At 44.3% G+C, this 23274-nt stretch overlaps 1 protein-coding gene across 1 annotated transcript in view; it reads right to left on the bottom strand.

Annotated features, from left to right (window-relative positions):
• FAT3 (FAT atypical cadherin 3) overlaps positions 1–23274 on the bottom strand; it is a 787529-nt gene that overhangs the window by 13297 nt on the left and 750958 nt on the right. Inside the window, exon 24 of the mRNA XM_081531110.1 lies at positions 14482–14950. Coding sequence (XP_081387236.1) covers positions 14482–14950 — 469 coding nt within the window. The remainder of the gene's footprint in view (positions 1–14481; positions 14951–23274) is intronic.

Genomic DNA, 23274 nt, shown 5'->3' with positions numbered 1-23274 from the left:
GAAGATCCCCTGGAGGAGGGCATAGCAACCCACTCCAGTATTCTTGCTTGGACAACCCCATGGACAGAGGAGCCTGGTGGGCTGCAGTCTATAGGGTCTCAAAGAGTCAGACATGACCAAAGCAACTTAGCATGCATGCACAAAGCAGATTATCTTATATAATGTGGGTTCAGTTCAGTTCAGTTCAGTTGCTGAGTCATGTCAGACTCTTTGTGACCCCATGGACTGTAGCACACCAGGCCTCCCTGTCCATCACCAATTCCCGGCATTTACTCAAACTCATATCCATTAAGTCAGTGATGCCATCCAGCCATCTCATCCTCTGTCGTCCGCTTCTCCTCCCATCTTCAATGTTTCCCAGCATCAGGGTTTTTTCCAATGAGTCAGTTCTTCACATCAGGTGGTCAAAGTATTGGAGTTTCGGCTTCAACATCAGTCCTTCCAGTGGATATTTAGGACTGATTTCCTTTAGAATTGACTGGTTGGATCTCCTTGCAGTCCAAAGGACGCTCAAGAGTCTTCTCTAACACCACAGCTCAAAAGCATCAATTCTTCAGTGCTCAGCTTTCTTTATAGTCCAACTCTCACACCCATACATGACTACTGGAAAAATAATGTGGATGGATCTTACCTATTCAAAAGAAAGCCTTAAGAAGAAGGAATTCTGCCTCAAGACTGCAACATAGAAATCTTGGCTGAATTTCTACCTCTGAGGATTTCAAATCAAAGACTGAAAAATAAACTTTTCATGAATTTCTAGCTTGCTGTCCTGCCCTATAAATTTTAGACTTGCCAGTCCCACAATCCTATGAGCAAATTTCTTAAAAATCAATCAGTGTCTCTCTTTCTTTGTTTGTTTCTCTCCCTCCATACCCATCTATAATCTATCTATAATCTATCAATCAACTATCTATCCATTCATCGACCCTATAGTTTCTGTCTCTCTGGAGAACCTTAAGACAGTCCCTGTCTTCCAAATGAGAGGATTTCCTTCCTTGTCTGATAATCCTGCCTTATAAGTTCACACTGAAGAGTGGGGTGGAAGAAAACTAGAAATTTGATAGGAAGCTCTAAGAACATCAGCGGGACTTGTCAACTATGATACTGTGTCAGTATCCTTGGGGGGTCAATTTCCACAGTAATGACCCTTATCCCCTGTTCAGAGGGAGGGTGAAGACCTGGTTTCTAACACATGGGGGATTGGGCAGCAGCAGAAGAAGGTGATGCTGTGAAAGTGCTGCACTCGATATGCCAGCAAATTTGGAAAACTCAGCAGTGGCCACAGGACTGGAAAAGGTCAGTTTTTGTTCCAATCCCAAAGAAAGGCAATGCCAAAGAATGCTCAAACTGCCGCACAATTGCACTCATCTCACATGCTAGTAAAGTAATGCTCAAAATTCTCCAAGCCAGGCTTCAGTAATACATGAACCGTGAACTTCCAGACGTTCAAGCTGGTTTTAGAAAAGGCAGAGGAACCAGAGATCAAATTGCCAATATCCGCTGGATCATCGAAAAAGCAAGAGAGTTCCAGAAAAACATCTATTTCTGCTTTATTGACTATGCCAAAGCCTTTGACTGTGTGGATCACAATAAACTGTGGAAAATTCTTAAAGAGATGGGAATACCAGACCATTGGATCTGTCTCTTGAGAAACCTGTATGCAGGTCAGCAAGCAACAGTTAGAACTGGACATGGAACAACAGACTGGTTCCAAATAGGAAAAGGAGTACGTCAAGGCTGTCTATTGTCACCCTGCTTATTTAACTTATATGCAGAGTACATCATGAGAAACGCTGAGCTGGAAGAAACACAAGCTGGAATCAAGATTGCCGGGAGAAATATCAATAACCTTAGATATGGGGATGACACCACCCTTATGGCAGAGAGTGAAGAAGAACTAAAGAGCCTCTTGATGAAGGTGAAAGAGGAGAGTGAAAAAGTTGGCTTAAAGCTCAACGTTCAGAAAACTAAGATCATGGCATCTGGTCCCATCACTCCATGGGAAATAGATGGGGAAACAGTGGAAGCAGTGTCAGACTTTATTTTTTTGGGCTCCAGAATCACTGCTGATGGTGACTGCAGCCATGAAATTAAAAGACACTTACTCCTTGGAAGGAAGGTTATGGCCATCCTAGATAGCATATTTACAAGCAGAGACATTACTTTGCCAACAAAAGTCCGTCTAGTCAAGGCTATGGTTTTTCCAGTGGTCATGTATGGATGTGAGAGTTGGACGGTGAAGAAAGCTGAGCACCGCAGAATTGATGCTTTTGAACTGTGGTGTTGGAGAAGACTCTTGAGAGTCTCTTGGACTGCAAGGAGATCCAATCAATCCATCCTAAAAGAGATCAATCCTGGGTGTTCATTGGAAGGTCTGATGTTGAAGCTGAAACTCCAATACTTTGGCCACCTCATGCGAAGGGTTGACTCATTGGAAAAGACCCTAATGCTGGGTAGGATTGGGGGCGGGAGGAGACGGGGACGACAGAGGATGAGATGGTTGGATGGCATCACCGACTCGATGAACATGGGTTTGGGTAGACTCCGGGAGTTGGTGATGGACAGGGAGGCCTGGCGTGCTGCAATTCATGGGGTCGCAAAGAGTCGGACATGACTGAGCGACTGAACTGGGTTAATCTCTGCTTCCCCCAGTGGTCAGTGATTGATATTGGGATATTGTAGATTGGTCTCTGCTGGTGTAAGATAATTAATAATCTGTTGATTGAAATAGTGTATGCTTTTGTGGATGTTTTACTGACTCCACACTCCAGAGAACTCTCATGTACAGGAGGACATCATGACTGTGTATGGGTGCTCATAGATTTGGAGAAAGACATCTTCAGGAGGCAAGTGGAAGAGGCAAGAGAGACATTTTCACATTCACAGAAGAAGAAATCTGTGTAGCCCCAGCCTCCCTGACACTAAGAATCACAGAGAACCAGAGATTGAAGCTCAGAGAGAGACATGGACTCTTGAATGCAACACTGGTGAAACATCAGAGAACTAATTTATAAAGAAAGACCACCGTTGATGCAAGCTGTGTCCAGAGACAGCTGGCCTGAAGTCTGTGGGCAAGATGTTCGCTTCAAATTATGCTGCTGACTTGGGCAATTTTTTCTCCAGTTTGGGAAACTGTTCACCTAAATGGAAGTGGGGATTGCTGAAAGCAGTTGTAACTGGGAAAAAATGCTTCTTTTTGTCACCTGGCTAGTCTTTGGTGAGGGTGGCATGCTGTTTACAAGGAGAGTGACTTGTGAGAAGGAACTCAGGTTCCTTTTTAGACTAAAGGAAGGGGCGGGAGAACCAGGAATCTGCAAAGCACAGCGATGATGAGGATGGGGAGGGTGGTCAGGAGGGGAATCCAAGGCAAGGGGGGTCAGCCCAGGTAAGACTCCTCCTCTCCAGCTCCTGTTCGACAAGCTTCTGGCTGTTTCTCAAACTACAGCAGAAGTAAGCGGAGGCCAGGGAGGGGCGAGGAGGGACTGTCTGAAACTAAGGAGCATTTGACTCACTATCATGGAAACTGGATTCTAAGGAGGGTCATGGGTGTGATTGCTTTGATATGGCGTCTCTGACCTTGGGCAATCAGAATTTAAAGTGAGGCCCGCCCTTCAGGGCAGTGCTGTACTCCCACACGTTTCCTCCTGCTTTTCGTCATTTAGCACTACTTGATGTGGCCGCCTGCCTGACTGATTAACCTCCTCACTGCCACTGTGTGTCTAAGCCATCAGCAGTGCTGCGCTGGAGCTGGCTCAGCTAAGGTTGGGGGTACTGACTTTCAGTGCTCAGGAAGTTGGCAGACAGTTATTAAATCACTGGGAGCCAGATGCCAGCCAGGTTGGGAATATTTACACCACAGAAATCAGCAAACACTGCAGATCAGGGCTTTTGTTTTTAGAAAACTGGTTTACCAGCACAGCTGGGGATAGGGATACAAAGACAGAGAAACACCACCTATGAGCACAGAGATCACTACCAATCCTGCATGAGGAGAAGCCCTGTTCTATATCTGAGAAAATTAGATGTCTATTTTGAAGGTGATGATGATGATGATGACATTTATTATGGACCAAGGACAGTTGCTTTTGAACTGTGGTGCTGCAGTAGACTCTTGAGAATCCTTGGACAGTAAGGAGATCAAACCAGTTAATCCTAAAGGAAATCAACCCTGAATGCCCATTGGAAGGACTGGTGCTGAAGCTGAAGCTCCAATACTTTGGCCACCTGATGTGAAGAGCCAACTCACTGGGAAAGACCCCTGATGCTGGGAAAGATTGAAGGCAGGAGAAGAAGTGGGTGGCAGATAATGAGATGGTTGGATGGCATCAGAGGCTCAATGGACATGAGTTTGAGCAAACTGTGGGAATTGGTGATGGACAGGGAGGCCTGGTATGCTGCAGTCCCTGGGGTCGCAGAGAGTCAGACACGACTGAGCGACTGAACAACAGCAACAACGAAGGACAGTTCTAAGCACTTTACTTGTATTAACTCATTTAGGTCTCAAAACAAGCCCACGATAAAGGGACTGTTATTATTATTCCAATTTTATAGATGGGGTACAGAGAAGTAGATTATGTGGTCGTGAAACCAGAGTGGACTTGAACCTCAGCAGTCTGGCCGCAGAGTCCTGAGTTGCTCAGTTCTCTCCTGAACTGCGTGTCTAATGATCACACTTCATCGCACTTGCTACCTGGATCTCTCTGCTTATTAAAGAGAGGAGCAAACTCTCCAGGATCTGCTCTCCTGATCTCAAACTCCTGGGACAAGAGAGGCAGAGCCCTTTGGAAGGCATCTTGCTTTTGTGAGTGTTTGTCACTCAGTCATGCTGGACTCTTTGCGACCCCACGGACTGTAGCCCACCAGGCTCCTCTGTCCGTGGGATTCTCCAGGCAAGAATACTGGAGTGGGGAGCCAGTCCCTTCTCCAGGGGATCTTACTGACCCAGGGATGGAACCTGGGTCTCCTGCCTTGCAGGCAGATTCTTTACCATCTGAGCCACAAGGGAAGATTTTGGAACTTTAAATTTGGAAAGATTTTTACATTAACATGTTGAAAGGGAAAAGCAATTGGATTTTAAAAAGTAGTCAGATTTTTTTAATGAAAGAAAAGTTATATTTGCTATTAAGCCTTTGTGAAAGTAGCTTGTTAATAAAATTAACTCATTCTAGCAAAGTATTATTTATGATCTCATTATTGCAGCCTGAGCCCTATTATTATTAATAATAATTTTTATAAAATCAGCAAGTCTGCCATAATGATATTCAGTGATGTAATGTTTTAGTGGCTTAAAATCACTTTGTCATTCTATGAAGGATCACAATAATTCCATGAAAGAAAAATAAGAGGCTCCGTTAACTTCCTAACTCCCTGGGAGTGTTGGAGAGATAAGTGGCTTGTTCAAGTATGTACAGCTAGTAAGCGATGAATTTGAACTTGAATCCAGACTTTCATATTCTCAGACATTTCTGCAAGACTGTGTTGGCATTGGGACTTGTCAGTAAGCCAGAACTCGCCACTTATGAGGCTCCCCACAGCTCTCCAGGGAGCCAACGAGATGCAGGGAGATGGACAGCATCAGGCACCCTTCAGGGAGCCAAATGATCATAATAAAGATAACAGCATATTAAAGCTTCTGCTTTTCCAAAGCATTACCGTATATTGATATAAAATACAAATAGAGGGAAGAGAATTCAAAGGATGGCCAGGCATTATTTGATCACAAATAATATTTTAACACTTTTGTGTAATTAAAAGAAAAAATTAAGAGGATAATCTCAAAGTTTTATTAAAAAGAGTGGATTCTTTTTTCTTGGGTTGGAAAACATCAAATAAGGAAATGATTAGCAAGAACAACAGCTTCTTACATGCTAGGAAAAACGCTAAGAACTTTCCATGCATTATCTCACTTAATACTTGATAAGAACCCTATGCTGAAAGTACTATTAATTTAAAAAATGGGAACTGAAGCTTATATAAGATTATTTGCCCAAAGTCACATAGTCAACAAGTGGGAGATGCCACTTTATACCAGTTTCCAGATTTAAAAAAGATAATTGAGTCTGTTTCTGTTTTGTAAGTAAATTCATTTGTATCATTTCTTTCTTAGATTCCACATATAAAAGAACGAGTTTCTGGTTGTAAGGGGGAAGGATGGGAGGAAGGGATAGGTAGGGAATTTAGGATGGGCATGTACTCTGCTGTATTTAAAATAGATAAACAAGGGGCTTCCCAGTTGGTGCTAGTGGTAAAGAACCCACCTCCCAATGCAGGAGAAGTAAGAGATGTGGATCTGATCTCTGGATCAGGAGGACCCCCTAGAGAAGGAAATAGCAATCCACTCCAGTATTTTTGCCTGGGAAATCCCATGGACAGAGGAGCCTGGCAGGTGATGGTCCATGGGATCGCAAAGAGTTGGACACGACTGAGCAACTAAATAACAACAAGAACCAACAAAGACCTACTACTGTATAGCACATGGAACTCTGCTCAATGTTATGTGACAACCTGAATGGTAGGGGAATTTGGGGGAGAATGGATACATGTATATGTATGGCTGAGTCCCTTTGCTGTTCACCTGAAACTAGCGTATTGTTTGTTAATTGGCTACACGTCAGTACAAAATAAAAAGTTAAAAAAAAAAAAAAGATAATTGTCCTGCTAGCACTGAGATACACATGAAAAAAAAAAAAAAAAGAACAAACAATTACCTCGAAAATCCTTGTGAAAGGAGAAGTGTATTTTAAAGCCTTACCTCAAAGCTATGCTCTTGCTTGTGATACTAGTTACAGCTGATGCAGATGATTTTGAAATCTGCCCCCAGAAAAACTTAAAATGCCCTCTTCTTTCCTTGCTCAAAGAAGAATGTGGCAAAACCTACTACATGCAACAAATAGAAATGGTTTGAGCAATTACAGAGTGAATTTGGACCGTGTAGGCAAATAATCAAGATCATTTCTATCTTACTCCTTTGACTTAGTAGTTGTTTTCCAACCTGATTCATACAAGTGATGACTTCCACCTTCTGCCCCACTCGCTTGGTGTAAGTGAACATTATCTTGATTGGGTTTTGCTTCCTTGATAAGGAAACATCTGCCTTCTGCACAAAGGGGGAAATAATGGCAAATGTGCAACTAGCACTTGGGATCCGAAGTCAGCATCAACCACTATGCTTGCTCAGTTATGGACTGCATTTAGACACTCCAGGAACTTTACGATTTGGGGAGAAGGCTGTGATGTGGGTTCTGGCTGTTTCCCATCAGCTGAACTGCCTGACCTCTAGGAACCTCCCTGTTTTTATCTGATAATTAAGCCTCACTCATACCCACTCATAGAGGATAATGAGGTTTCTGGATTCATCAACCACAATGCAGCCCACAAACATTAGGTGCATTATTGTTGTAATTACTGTAATTAGTATGAATTCAGAAATCAGCTTCATTTCTCTTGCTCATAAATCAAACAATGGAAAGCCATGAGTTTTGTTTGTTTTTTTTAACTCTGACTTGTAGGCAGTATCTGGAGAAGGGAATGGCTACCCACTCTAGTACTCTTGCCTGGAGAATCCCATGGACAGAGGAGCCTGGCAGGCTACAGTCCATGGGGTCACAAAGAGTCAGATACGACTGAAGTGACTTAGCATGCACGTAGGCTATTTATTGGGAAATATGGAAACTTCTAGTCAATGTGAGTCTCAGTGAGCTTGAGAAAACTGCTGGCCACATTATCACGTGGGATGCCACTCATAAGTGGAGTGAGCTTAGCTGTGGCTTATGGCCTCTGTCACTACTTCACCCCCTCGATGTGAAGTCTCTCAGACTCTCCTCTTGCACCAAGCAGGGCCCATGCAATACCTCAGACCTCAGGAGATGAAAACTTTGAAAGCAAGACCTCTAACTTTCCCAAGGAAAGCTGACTCACAATTCCCATACTGTACATTGGGCTGAGTCTCTAATATTTTCCTTGAGGATCCAGAAACACTTACTGTGTTGACAACATTAAGCACACTGTAACATTTTACTTTCTGGCATGTTCTTTTGTGTCTGCACAAAATTTGACTGCTTTAGGGTCTTGAGTTTTTCTATTAGGATCAATAAAATATTATTTATGCTATTACCATGAGGTTTTTCTAAAGTAATCCCCAGAAAGTTAATTCAGCATTTAGAAGAAAGTCACCCAGAAAAAAAATAAAATTTTTTTCACCTCATAAGCTTCATATCTTAGTCAAATTTGTCCACAGTATATTATCTGGGAGCCTGGCTTTTCTGTTCCTCGGTGCTAAGTGGGCCAGTGGACTGAGCACATACAGGAAACCTGTCCAATTCCTTTAAGCCAACCATAAAGGGAGGGAGGCCACATAAGTGGATCCGTTGGTCACAGAGACAGCAACAAGACCCTGGAACTTAACACAGAGCCTCACACAAGTCGGGCAATTGATTAGAGCTTGATAGACTAAATTAATCTAGACACTTACAAGTTAGGGGTCCAAAACATCACCTAAAGTAGCACAGGTCACTCTGTAACGGAAGATGCTTCTGTGCCCAGCTATTTACAACATCTGGGAACTTGCTGCCTCATGCACATTGCTTAGAGGGGGAAGGTACACATTATTACTTTTACCTTTGAAAGGGAGCTCAGGGTGACCCCAAACTTCTGAGGAACAAAGTTCAATCTTTACACTAAGGCAATTATTACAAAATGCAGGCTGTGCATCTGACATTCAATTTCTGAATGTCCTGTGTCTCCTGGAATTCACTGATTCACATTCCGGCAAATACAGAATTTATTGGGATTCTCAAATGTCAGTGGTTCTCAAGTTCAGAATTGCATAGACTTTGGAGGCTTGTTATAAACAGACATGCCTCAATTCTACTCTTGCAGATTCTGAGATTCTGATTTGTAGGTTTGGGTCTTTTTCTTTCTCCAAACTTTTCACTGATAATTTTTTTTTTTTTTTTTTTGGTGGTAAGTTCAGGAATTTGCAAAATACAACTCAGTAACCTAGCAGAAGGTTCCTCTGATGTGGACAGAGAATGACTGGGGCAAGTCAACAGATTTTCCTTTCTCCTTAACAAGCAAGAGACTCTTCTAGAACAAGGTCTCATTTTAATCAGGTTCTCAGGTGGTGCAGAGGCACCATGGAGTTTGAGAAATACTACATACAACACACACAAACAGAATAGAATTTGGGTTTTTTTTTGCGGGGGGGAGGCAGTGTTCAGGGCAGTTTGGAGACAGAGAGATAAAGTAGCATATCATCGAGGGATCTTGTTAAAAACACAGATTCTGACTAATTCTCAGATGCCGCATATTTAATATTTCCAGTGATGCTGCCGCTACCGTTGCTTGGAACACATTTTGAGGAACAAAGCTTAAGAACGTAGGGTGGGGGCAGGAGGGCAGAAGTTCCACAAACCTGGATCAAGTCCTGGCTTCCCAATCTTACTAGCTGTGTGACGGCAGGCTGGTTACTCGACCTCTCTTGTCTGTTTCTTTATCAGAAAAATGGGAGTTGAGGGGAGCAAAGAATAGCACTGATGCACGTACAGGTGTGAGAGCTGGACCATAAAGAAGACTGAGCACCGAAGAATTGATGCTTCCAAACTGTGGTGCTGGAGAAGTCTTGAGAGTCCCTTGGACAGTAAGGAGATCAAACCAGTCCATCCTAAAGGAAATCAACCCTGGATATTCATTGGAAGGACTGATGCTGAAGCTGAAACTCCAATACTTTGGCCACCTGATGTGAAGAACTGACTCATTTGAAAAGACCCTGCTGCTGGGAAAGATTGAAGGTGGGAGGAGAAGGGGACAATGGAGGATGAGATGGTTGGATGGCATCACCGACTCAATGGACATGAGTTTGAGCAAACTCTGGGAGACAGTGAAGGGCAGGGTAGCCTGGTGTGCTGCAGTCCATGGGGTCACAAAGAGTCAGACACACTTAGCGACTGAACCACAGTAAGAGTACTTGGGTGAGAACTGTGTCACAGGCATAAACACCTACAAGGTGCTCACCACAGCAAGGACATAGTAACAAGCGACAGCTAACAAATGGAACGCTATCACTGAAACTTATCAACTTCTCATTTTAAGATCAAGCTGTAATAACCTAGGGTGGTGGGAAAGGGTGGGAGGTGGGAGAGAGATTTGAGAGTGAGGGGACATATGTACACCTATGGTTAATTCACAATGATGTATGACAGAAATCAAACCAATATTGTAAAGCAATCATCAATCAGTTAAAAATAGATAAATATTTTTAAAAAAAGAGCTAAGTTTTCAGTCTCATGAAAGCCGCCTGAATGACTGTTTCTACCCTGACAGTCTTGGTTGCCACATTGCTTTGCCAAATTATAGTTTAGCTGCAACTGTGTTTTCTGGTCACAGGCTTGAGCCGAGCAGGATGAGACTCTGAGGATTGAGACCTGCATATTCAGACTGTGGGTGCTCCCTGGGCTGCTGCCGACCCACTGGGTCTGGAATGACAGGGGTCACAGTGGGATTAGGCTAGTTCTTTTCCACGGTGGTTGCTATTTCCAGCTCATGTTTATGAAATACATATAATTTTAAGGCTTTACCAAGAGAGAGCCTTCCCTCTGCGGTTGATTTTCAGAGTCATAATTATCCTCTTATTACAAGTCAGTTTTCTGGGCTCTGACTCCCCCAGGGTCCTCATGGCCGGCTCGTGGGACAGCCAGAGGTATAATACTGGTCAAATCTGCTGACCACGCCGTTCCGAGCTAGCAGACTCGGCAGCCTTGTCAAGGGTTTGAGTGGGTTTGGAAGTGGTTCGAGTAGAATCCTGATTCTCTGAAAGAAATCTGCTTCATGCTCTGGGTTGCCCACTTTTAAAACTCTGAATGCTCTGAACAAGAGCCTGGTGCTAAGATTGTCGCGATTTGAGAGTAAAGGATTACCAGGACAGCCAATGACCAATATCCTCCAGCATCCTCTAAGGTCTAAGAGAATGAGTATAGTAAGATACGTGTCGTAGAAGTTTAGAGTGATGCATAACTCAGGGTTGCAGCAACGGCAAGATGCTCAGGTAACTGTGTTACCAACATTCTCATGTGCAAGGAGTCACTTAAGCACCTTGCTCTGCTTTCTCCAGCTCAAATTTCCTCTTTGACTGCTCCTTGCATTCTAGCCTTTGATCTGGGGAAGGAAGACTCCTTCCCTGTGATTAGATACCCTGGTAGCCAGAGGGAATTCTTCCAGGCATGAATATTCTTTCATTAATGACAGTCTCCTTGTTCTTTTTATTTTTTCTTTTTCTTTCTTATTCTTTTTAAATCATCACTCACAACTGAAATGATTTCCCCCTTATTTTAAATAACCTTATAATTAGCTAAATAGTTCACAGATATGAGTTAAAGGCCAAACTGTTGGTTCTGCCTTTTCTTGCTCCCCCCACACCTCCCTACTATTTAGCACCAATTTAGGTCATGCACACATGCATGCTAAGTCGCTTCAGTCGTGTCCAACTCTGTGTGACCCTATGGACAGCAGCCCACCAGGCTCCTCCATTCGCAGGATTCTCTAGGCAAGAATACTGGAGTGGGTTGCCGTCTCCTTCTCCTCAATTTAGGGCAGTGGTCCCCAAACCTTTTTGGCACTCAGGGACGGGTTTGGTGGAAGACAAGTTTAACATGGACCAGGGGTGGTTTGGGGATGATTCAAGCACATTACATTAATTGTGCACTTTATTTCTATTACTATTACATCAGCTTCAGCTCAGATGATCAGGCATTAGATCCTGGAGGTTGGGGGCCCCTCATTAAGGGAATTTGCAGATGGGATACGGGGACCCAGCAAAAAGTCCTCTCATGTGAACAGACAGTGGGGCAAGAAAATGGATTCTCTCTCCTCTTTTCTACAAGCCAAGGCCCCAATCCCGATAGCTAGGCAGCAAATAGGTACCTCCTCAGAAGAGGGCTCTGTGGTCCCCATGGAAGCAAGGGAAACTCTCCTCTTGGATTTTCTGGTGAGTTGCTAGGAGTCTGCTGGCCCCAGGCTCAGCACTGCTGTGCATGGTACTGCCCTTTTGGACCATGCCCCGGCCCGGTGGGGCAGGTCCTAAGATAAGGACCACCGGGTTCTCTCAACTACCTCTCTCATAAGAGGTAGTAGGTTTGGGAGAAGGGAGGTGGAGATGAGGAAGGATACTTGGTTTTAAGAAAACATGAGCTCCCAGTAGAAAGCAAAGACTTGAGCTGATAAAAGAAAGACTTTATTCCCTTGAAAGAAAGAATACCTGCCACAGAATCCCAATCCCAAGTCCAATTATAGGGGTAAGCTGGGGAGCAAGGGACAATGAGGTGTTTGATAGAGGATGCAACCCACAGGCAAAGTTGGGTCCCTGGGGAAGGGGAAGCAGGTTCTTTAGACCATGTGAAAATATATCAATATATGGCAGCTGGGTCCTCAGTCCTAAACTTTGGTTAAGCCAAATGAGCTTTCAAAAACAAAGGAAAACTGCTGTTTCTGATGGGGGTCATAGAAATGTAATGAACATACCTCCACTTAAGACACAGCTCAGGGATTTTTATGGTAATTAGAGAAGGATGAGCCCTGAAGAACTGATGCTTTCCAACTGTGGTGCTGGAGAAGAATCTTGAGAGTCCCTTGGACTGCAAGGAGATCCAACCAGTCAATTCTAAAGGAAATCAGTCCTGAATATTCATTGGAAGGACTGATGCTGAGGCTGAAACTCCAATACTTTGGGCACCTGATGTGAAGAACTGACTCATTTGAAAAGACCCTTCTGCTGGGAAAGATTGAAGGCAGGAGGAGAAGGGGATGACAGAGGGTGAGACGGTTGGATGGCATCACTGACTCAATGGGCATGAGTTTGAGCAAACTCTGGGAGATAGTGAAGGACAGGGAAGCCTGGCATGCTGCAGTCCATGGGCTGGCAAAGAGTCAGACATGACTTAGCAACTGAACAACAAAAAAAATTAAAATATACACTGAAGAAAAAACAAGCTCCCTTAGTCTTTTTCCTTAACACAGTGATTATTATTATTTTCATGCTAACGCATTGTGGAAGCCCATAGCTTTGCCAGCAAAACAACATCCTGCCACTGTTAAAAGTATGTTACAATTTGTGGTTTTGGACCCAGTATTTGACATGGAGTGGTGTTCTATTTCAACCCAATTTAATTATATGCTCCCTTTATATATTGTGGATAGCTCACACTAGCAGAATTGTTTTGGCTGATGAAAAACTGGCCACGACTTGTCATAATAGGCTGGTTTATAGAACCACTAAAGTATAGTTATTGCTCATCATTTGAGAATTATGCCACCATAACAACCCTTTATTTACATATACTGCTGAGACTGTAAAAAAAGCAAATAGATTTCTTAAATTGAGATGGCAGAAATTTCCCCCCAGGGCACGTGGCCCTCATTGCAGCAGTAACGTATGCAGGCCTAAATAACTTCGGTATCTGTGTTTCAGCAGCGCATCGTTCCATGGGCAGTTCGCAACATTCTAATAATAAAATGGAGTCTAAATTTGGAGTTAGGCTTCACGAACAGTAGATGGTAACGTACACAGCGGAATCTCTATGTGATTTGTGAGGAAGGTTTAAATTTGCTAATCACACTCCCACTGAGAGATTCCGCAGAGGGGCTGAAGTGGAATCAGATGGCAAAGCCTTCAGCCAGGAGATCTTGACCTAGTTTACTTTAACACAGATTCTGCATCTGAGTAAAGTCAGGGATTCTTTCATCTTCAGGCTCCTAGAGTGAAACAGTCTTAGCTTTCCCCTCAAACAATAGAAACCCTCTATAAATCCACACCATCCCTGCCTCTCTCCCCCTTTTTTTTGCCTACCCCATTCTTTCCACTTCATGATCTCTGGGGGAAATTTTACTGGGGTAAAGCATCATTGCTCTCATTGACTGTTTGTCTTGATAGTTCATGTAAATTGCCTTCTCCTTATTCTTTTGGAGTTGCACTAGACTTATTTGTAATACACACATTTTAAAAGCTTCCTCCAAAACATCTCCTTTACATTTTGTTTCTAGGGTGGCGTATTCACCCTCAGGTGCTCTTTAGCTTCTAGTAAAGTCCATGTCTGCCTGCAAGTGGGTACTGCATGGTCATTACAACTCAGATTGTTACCAGTCTTTCTTCATTGACATGCAAGTGGTCCAAAGGGGGCAGATACTTCAAAGGGCATCCTGTTCCTCCCGGCTGCTGAGGCCTGGGAAGGTGTGGAGAGGGCGGGAGAGAGCGCCCAGACAGCATCTTCCAGGCCCCTGCAGCTGGCCTGCTGCGCCCCTGGGATTCTGCAAAACAAACGTCTCCTGTAATTGCCACCTTCCATCAGGGGGTTAAGAGGCTGAGCCAGCACGGAATCCACCTCTCTGGGGGAGCACTCCGGTTGGTGATGCTTGTGAGAGCGGTCCGGCAGGTCTGCTTCCCGCCCCCCCCCACACCCCTTCCTCCCCGGGACGGGGGCCCAGGGTGCTCACCTCCAGAAGCCAGGCCTGCGCAGCTGCCTCCGTGCTGGCAGGGCCCGCGCTCACAGGCGTCGGGGTAGAGCACACAGCCCAGCTTCAGCTCGGTCAGGCCCACCACCTCGGCGAAGCTGCTGCGCTTGTTCTGCAGCGGCAGCTCGTTGTTATTCAGCACCACCGAGTCCAGGCAGCCCTGGAAGCCGCTCAGCACCTGCGTGACCCGTGCGTCGGTCAAGCTGCGGATGCTGTCCGCCTGCACCAGGGCCCCGAAGTAGATGGCGCTCTCGGTGCCCAGCGTCTGGAAGTAGAGGGGCGCCCGGCGGCGCTCCACGTAGCTGTCGTCCAGGGCCAGGCTGGTGAAGTTGCGGTTGAGCTCCAGGAAGACCGAGTGCCAGCTCCCGTCATTGACCGCGCGGCCCGAGATGCCCAGGATGCCAGGGCCGCTGCCGCAGTCCAGCTGAAACCACAGCCTGCCGTCGGCGATCTGCGGGAACCAACACCGGGGCGCTTTTCAACATGCGTCTGGCCGTGGGCTCCTGGACACCCATCCCCAACCAGCCTGGGCTTTTGATCCAGTCCTAAATCTGCTCTGGTATGATTTTTAATAATCGCACTTTTTCCTCATTATATGCTATTCAGATGCATACCTGAGATTTCACAAATTGTCTTGTAATTAGCAACAGGAGTGCAGGCTCAGAAATCCACGCTAATATTTAAGAATTTCCTATTGTTTGCATCTTCATCCTTTAAAAATTCACTGCAGTTTTCTGTTTAGGGGGTTCATTTACTCTGTGCGTCCTGCTAAACTATGACCACTACAGAGTGAGTTCTGTGAACTCATTAATATTAATTTACAAATAGTTACTCCACATTCAAGGCCAGAAGGGGCCGTCATGAGTAGATACCCCTTGTCCAAGGTAAGGAGCAACGGCTGCATGTTGCTGGAGCAGACGTGAAGAGATACCCCACGTCCAAGGTAAGAGAAACCCAAGTAAGACAGTAGGTGTTGCGAGAGGGCATCAGAGGGCAGACACACTGAAACTATAATCACAGTAAACTAGCTAATCTGATCACATGGACCACAGCCTTGTCTATCTCAATGAAACTAAGCCATGCCTTGTGGGGCCACCCAAGACGGATGGGTCATGGTGGAGAGGTCTGACAGAATGTGGTCCACTGGAGAAGTGCATGGCAAGCCACTTCAGTATTCTTGCCTTGAGAACCCCATGAACAGTATGAAAAGGCAAAAAGATAGAACACTGAAAGATGAACTCCCCCGGTCGGTAGGTGCCCAATATGCTATTGGAGATCAGTGGAGAAATAACTCCAGAAAGAATGATGGGATGGAGCCAAAGCAAAAACAGTACCCAGCTGTGGATATGACTGGTGATAGAAGCAAAGTCCGATGCTGTAAAGAGCAATATTGCATAGGAACCTGGAATGTTAGGTCCATGAATCAAGGCAAATTGAAAGTGGTCAAACAGGAGATGGCAAGAGTGAACGTCAACATTCTAGGAATCAGCGAACTAAGATGGACTGGAATGGGTGAATTTAACTCAGATGACCATTATATCTACTACTGTGGGCAGGAATCCCTTAGAAGAAATGGAGTAGCCATCATGGTCAACAAAAGAGTCCGAAATGCAGTATGTGGATGCAATCTCAAAAACGACAGAATGATCTCTGTTCGTTTCGAAGGCAAACCATTCAATATCACGGTAATCTGAGTCTATGCCCCGACCAGTAACACTGAAGAAGCTGAACTTGAATGGTTCTATGATGACCTACAAGACCTTTTAGAACTAACACCCAAAAAAGATGTCCTTTTCATTATAGGGGACTGGAATGCAAAAGTAGGGAGTCAGGAAACACCTGGAGTAACAGGCAAATTTGGCCTTGGAGTACAGAATGAAGCGGGGCAAATGCTAACAGCGTTTTGCCAAGAGAACGCACTGGTCATAGCAAACACCCTCTTCCAACAACACAAGAGAAGACTCTACACATGGACATCACCAGATGGTCAACACTGAAATCAGATTGATTATATTCTTTGCAGCCAAAGATGGAGAAGCTCCATACAGTCAGCAAAAACAAGACCGGGAGCAGACTGTGGCTCAGATCATGAACTGCTTATTGCCAAATTCAGACTTAAATTGAAGAACGTAGGGAAAACCACTAGACCATTCAGTTATGACCTATATCAAATCCCTCATGATTATACAGTGGAAGTGAGAAATAGATTTAAGGGACTAGATCTGATAGAGTGCCTGATGAACTATGAACAGAGGTTCGTGACATTGTACAAGAGACAGGGATGAAGACCATCCCCATGGAAAAGAAATGCAAAAAAGCAAAATGGCTGTCTGAGGAGGCCTTACAAATAGCTGGGAAAAGAAGAGAAGTGAAAAGCAAAGGAGAAAAGGAAAGATATTCCCATCTGAATGCAGAGTTCCAAAGAATAGCAAGGAGGTATAAGAAAGCCTTCCTCAGTGATCAGTGCAAAGAAATAGAGGAAAACAAAAGAATGGGAAAGACTAGAGATGTCTTCAAGAAAATTAGAGATACCAAGGGAGCATTTCATGAAAAGATGGTCTCGATAAAGGACAGAAATGGTATGGACCTAACAGAAGCAGAAGATATTAAGAAGAGGTGGCAACAATACACAGAAGAACTGTACAAAAAAGATCTTGATGACCCAGATAATCACGATGGTGTGATCACTCACCTAGAGCCAGACATCCTGGAATGTGAAGTCAAGTGGGCCTTAGAAAGCATCACTACAAACAAAGCTAGTGGAGGTGATGGAATTCCAGTTGAGCTATTTCAAATCCTGAAAGATGATGCTGTGAAAGTGCTGCACTCCATATGCCAGCAAATTTGGAAAACTCAGCAGTGGCCACAGGACTGGAAAAGGTCAGTTTTCATTCCAATCCCAAAGAAAGGCAATGCCAAAGAATGCTCAAACTACTGCACAATTGCACTCATCTCACACGCTAGTAAAGTAATGCTCAAAATTCTCCAAGCCAGGCCTCAGCAATACGTGAACCGTGAACTTCCAGACGTTCAAGCTGGTTTTAGAAAAGGCAGAGGAACCAGAGATCAAATTGCCAACATCCACTGGATCATCAAAAAAGCAAGAGAGTTCCAGAAAAACATCTATTTCTGCTTTATTGACTATGCCAAAGCCTTTGACTGTGTGGATCCCAATAAATTGTGGAAAATTCTGAAAGAAATGGGAATACCAGACCATCTGACCTGTCTCTTGAGAAACCTGTATGCAGGTCAGGAAGCAACAGTTAGAACTGGGCATGGAACAACAGACTGGTTCCAAATAGGAAAAGGAGTATGTCAAGGCTGTCTATTGTCACCCTGCTTATTTAACTTATATGCAGAGTACATCATGAGAAATGCTGGGCTGGAGAAAGCACAAGCTGGAATCAAGATTGCTGGGAGAAATATCAATAACCGTAGATATGCAGATGACACCACCCTTATGGCAGAAAGTGAAGAAGAACTAAAGAGGCTCTTGATGAAATTCAAAGAGGAGAGTGAAAAAGTTGGCTTAAAGCTCAAGGTTCAGAAAACTAAGATCATGGCATCTGGTCCCATCACTTCATGGGAAATAGATGGGGAACCAGTAGAAACAGTGTCAGACTTTATTTTTTTGGGCTCCAAAATCACTGCTGATGGTGATTGCAGCCATGAAATTAAAAGACGCTTACTCCTTGGAAGGAAGTTTATGACCAACCTAGATAGCATATTTAAAAGCAGAGACATTACTTTGCCAACAAAGGTCCGTCTAGTCAAGGCTATGGTTTTTCCAGTGGTCATGTATGGATGTGAAAGTTGGACGGTGAAGAAAGCTGAGTGCCGAAGAATTGATGCTTTTGAACTGTGGTGTTGGAGAAGACTCTTGAGAGTCCCTTGGACTGCAAGAAGATCCAACCAGTCCATCCTAAAGGAGATCAGTGCTGGGTGTTCATTGGAAGGACTGATGTTGAAGCTGAAACTCCAATACTTTGGCCACCTCATGCGAAGAGTTGACTCATTGAAAAAGACCCCAATGCTGGGAAGGATTGGGGGCAGGAGGAGAAGGGGACGACAGAAGATGAGATGGTTGGATGGCATCACTGACTTGATGGACATGGGTTTGTGTAGACTCTGGGAATTGGTGTTGGACAGGGAGGCCTGGCGTGCTGCGACTCATGGGGTCGCAAAGAGTCAGACACGACTGAGTGACTGAACTGAACTGAACTGATTGAACATCTACTATGTGTCAAGCAGTGTGGTAGGGGCTGTGAGGACCATTGAGCAGAGAGTTGTCACCTCTGTCCTCCTGGGGCTTTTGTCTGAGCAGGGGACACGGCCATGAATCAAATAAGCCCAAAAATCTATGTATACGCCCCAAGAAAGTCTGTGTGACTGTGCTGTAGGGGGGAGAAGGAGGCTACATAGATTTCTTACTTCCCAGCTTCATGCATGTGTAAGATTTAAAAACTCTTATTAAATGCTAGCCATCTGCTTACAACAGTTCTTCAGGGTTGCTGTTCATCATTTAGGTTAAGATTATCTTATAAAATACTCAGGGCTTGGCCAGTTGCTAGGCACATATGTATATTCACTGCTGTATTTAAAATGGCTAACCAACAAGGACCTACTCTACAGCACAGGAAACTCTGCTCAGTGTTATGTGGCAGCCTGGATGGGAAGGGGGTTTGGGGGAGACTATATGGCTGAGTCTCTTTGCTGTTCAGCTGAAACTATAACATTGTTAATCAGCTATATCCCAATACAAAATAAAAAATTTAAGAAAAAAAGAATGTATGACCTCGGGAGCTCCAGAAGGATCTGGCTAACTGTGTACACCTTGTAGATACTCCCAACCCCTGGTCTGGGGTCCGCTACAACAGAGAGCTGCCTGCTGTTTTTGTTGCCCTGGTGCCGCGAAGGCACTCAGGTCTCCCCGGCCCCGAGCAGGCTAACTCCAAAAGGACAGCAAACTCAGGTACATGTGCTACCGGAGGATGCTGGCGGGCTGAACGCTGCTGGGCAGGTACCAGTCCTCCAGGGAGACCCAGGATCCCCTGCTGCTGAGGAGACGGGCTGGCCTTCGAATCCTCTGTTGTCCACCCTCATGTGCATTTCTCAGAGATGCACGATGGTGTGAGGATCCAGGGAATGAAGGCCAGAGCACTGTCTCATCAACAAGTCAGTGTTGGGCCATGAAGGAATCCACGGCCAGAAAGTATGAAACAGAAGCTACGGTTCTGTCCTTTGTGAAGCAGCAGAAGAACCCTGTGGAGGCCAGCAGCTGAGTCAGGCCAGGGCAGCCAGCCTTCATCTAAGATCTGCCGGCACATGCAGTCCCGTGCCAGGACCTGGGTAGAGAGCAGGAGCTTGTAGAGAGAGAGGGAAAGGGGCAGAAGGGGAAGGCACGGAGGCACTCAGGGCACTGATGCCAAGCAGGTACCAATGTCACAGAAATAAACTGAATCCATCTTTCTGAGATGAATTTGGCTCCTGACAGACCTGTTAGGGATGGTCACAACACCACTCACCCTCACAAATGGGATACTTTTCTATGCCTCAGCATGTTTTGCAGACAACTAATTCCTAGGGACTCTCACTTCTGCCACCATGACTCCATGAATTCATTGGCACCCTCTCTTCCTACATATAAAGTTTATGCCACATAAATATGTGTTTATGAAAGGCAGGAGGCTCTGTGAGCCAGGCAGAGCCTTGTGACTTTAGGAATGAGAAATCAAACTCCAGCTTTGTCATGTATCACACAGGTTCCCTAGAGAGAACTGGTTGGCCTCTGGGTTTGAAAAGTGCAAGCGTTCGTTTCTGAGCCATGTCTGACTCTTCGCGACCCCATGCACTGTAGCCCACCAGGCTCCTCTATGGGATTCTCCAGGCCAGAATACTGGAGTGGGTTGCCATCCCCCTCACCGGGGATCTTCCCAACCCAGGGATTAAACCCAGGTCTCCCATATTGTAGGCAGATTCTTTACTGTCTGAGCCACCAGGGAAGCTCTGGGTTTAAGACCCCTTATAGGGAAAGCAAAGAGAACTGCCATGGCTTATTTTATAAGGAGAATGAGTCCACTACAGAATTGTCAGCCACCTCGTATGGTACATACATCCTATGCTTGGTAATACAAATGTATGCAGGCAAAAAGACTGGAGACAAATTTTTATTTTCAGAGATCATTCATGTGTAATCTATGCCATTGTTTTTGTCATTCTTTTTGTTGTTGTTCAACAAAATGTACTGAATGAATATTGTAAACCATGCCAGAATACTTGCTCAGTGACAACTCCTGGATAATATCCATATTTTTATGTCAATGTCAGTAATAAAACGATCAAATGTGACTTTGGGGACTAACTGCCTCTGGCACAGTCCATCTGTTGTTGTGTTCAGTGGCTGTAGAGTCTATGAGGTCCCCAGTCTATCAAGGAAAATCTTGAGGTAAGTGTTCAATTCATCTAAGGTTTTGTAAAAGGATGTATTTAATTAATATATTACTTGGTCCATTCCCCTCCCTAACCCTAACCCCCATCTCTTGGGATAATAATCAAGTTATAATTCATCCAGGAGAACTGATGTGGCTCTGATGTAGTCACATACATAGATATTCTATCACTAAGGAAGATAAAATTATTCCATGGTAATACAGTGTATGGTTAAACTTTCTTTTTTGTTTTTCCTGTTGAAAAAATAACAGCAACAACACAGCTGAGTGAATAGAAAGCCAGACACCTACATGACTCCCAGCTTTTGAAAACAAAAGTGACTCATACCTTCTAAATTCTAGGAGTTTGGAATTATAAGCCTTGTCTAGATGACAAACTAGAATGCTGATACCAAAAGCTACCTTGTAAAAAGTCAGTATCTGGCTATTTTACAAGTATATTATGCCAGGAGGAGGAGAGAATGCTTTCATACCTGAGTCCTCTCACCTTGGAAAATTATACTCTGATCATATTTAGTTTTTCTGTCTTCAGAATGGGGTTTATCCAATTTTAAAGAATCTCTCTTTTAAGAAGACAAATCTTCTTCAAAACAGAGGGCAAGCTAGTTTAACAGAAACTGAAGTGTACGTGAAACTGTAAGAAAAGTCTGCAGCAAGGATCTGAAATGGTGTGTGTTTGTCGGGGTGGAGAAGTGGAGAAAGGTAAGCAACGTGTTCAATTAAAGCACAATGTCACAAAAGGTGTAAATATTCAGGGTTGTCTGAAATCAGTGATGCGCTTTAACCTGGATCTTCAGTGGCTTGCAGTTAGGGAGACACATTATCAGAGCAATAAGTCACCTTGTAAGAAAGTAGGATTTTGAGTAAGAAAGTATGAATTATAGTGCAAAATCTGACTGCTTCAGATTGTTGACATGTGGCTCTGGCAAGTGCACATAATCATAAACTTGTAAGAAGGTTACTAAATACTCTTTGAAAGGGAATGTTTCAAAAACCTATGTTTAAGATGGCCATTAATAGCTATCTGGCATGTAGTAGGATGGACACAATAAATGTAAGGACCTAGTAGAGGCAGAAGAGATTAAGAAGAGGTGGCAAGAATACACAGAACTGTACAAAAAGGTCTTAATGACATGGATAACATGATGGTGTGATCACTCACCTAGAGCCAGACATCCTGGAATGTGAAGTCAAGTGGGCCTTAGGAAGCATCACTACGAACAAAGCCAGTGGAGGTGATGGAATTTCAGCTAAGCTATTTCAAATCCTAAAAGATGATGCTGTGAAAGTGCTGCACTCAATATGCCAGCAAATATGGGAAACTCAGCAGTGCCCAGAGGACTGGAAAATGTCAGTTTTCATTCCAATCCTAAAGAAGGGCAGTTCCAAAGAATGTTCAAAGTACTGAACAATTGCACTCATTTCGCATGCTAGCTGGTTATGCTCAAAATCCTTCAAGCTATGTGAACTGACATCCTAAAGGAGATCAATCCTGGGTGTTCATTGGAAGGACTGATGTTGAAGCTGAAACTCCAATACTTTGGCCACCTCATGCGAAGAGTTGACTCATTGGAAAAGACCCTAATGCTGGGAAGGATTGGGGGCAGGAGGAGAAGGGAACAACAGAGGATGAGATGGTTGGATGGCATCACTGACTAGATGGACATGGGTTTGGGTAGACTCTGGGAGTTGGTGATGGACAGGGAGGCCTGGCATGCTGCAATTCATGGGGTCTCAAAGAGTCGGACACAACTGAGTGACTGAACTGAACTGAACTGATGTGAACTGAGAATTTACAGATGTACAAGCTGGGTTTAGAAAAGGGAGAGGAACCAAGGATCAAATTGTCAACATTCGTTGAATCACAAAGAAAGCAAGGGAGTTCCAGAAAAACATCTGCTTCATTGACTATGCAAAAGCCTTTGACTATGTGGATCGCAACAAACTGTGGGAAATTCTTAAAGAGACGGGAATACCAGACCACCTTACTTGTATCCTGAGAAGCCTGTATGCGGGTCAAGAAGCAACTATTAGAACCTTATGTGGAACAACAGACTGGTTCAAAATTGTCACCCTGTTATACACAGAGTACATCATGTGAAATGCCAGGCTGGATGAAGCACAAGCTGGAATTAAGATTGCTGGGAGAAATATCGACAACCTCAGATATGCAGGTGATACTACTTTAGTGGCAGAAAGCGAAGAGGACTAAAGAGCCTCTTGATGAGGGTAAAAGAGGAGAGTGAAAAAGTTGGCTTAAAACTCAGCATTCAAAAAACTAAGATCATGGCATCTGGTCCCATCAGTTCAGTTCAGTTCAGTCGCT

The sequence above is a fragment of the Giraffa tippelskirchi genome, chromosome 10 (assembly GCF_054371585.1).
Source record: "Giraffa tippelskirchi isolate mGirTip1 chromosome 10, T2T-mGirTip1v1.2.pri, whole genome shotgun sequence".
Classification (NCBI taxonomy): domain Eukaryota; kingdom Metazoa; phylum Chordata; class Mammalia; order Artiodactyla; family Giraffidae; genus Giraffa; species Giraffa tippelskirchi.
Note: the sequence above shows the minus strand (reverse complement) of the source record. Positions and strands in the feature narration are given on the sequence as shown.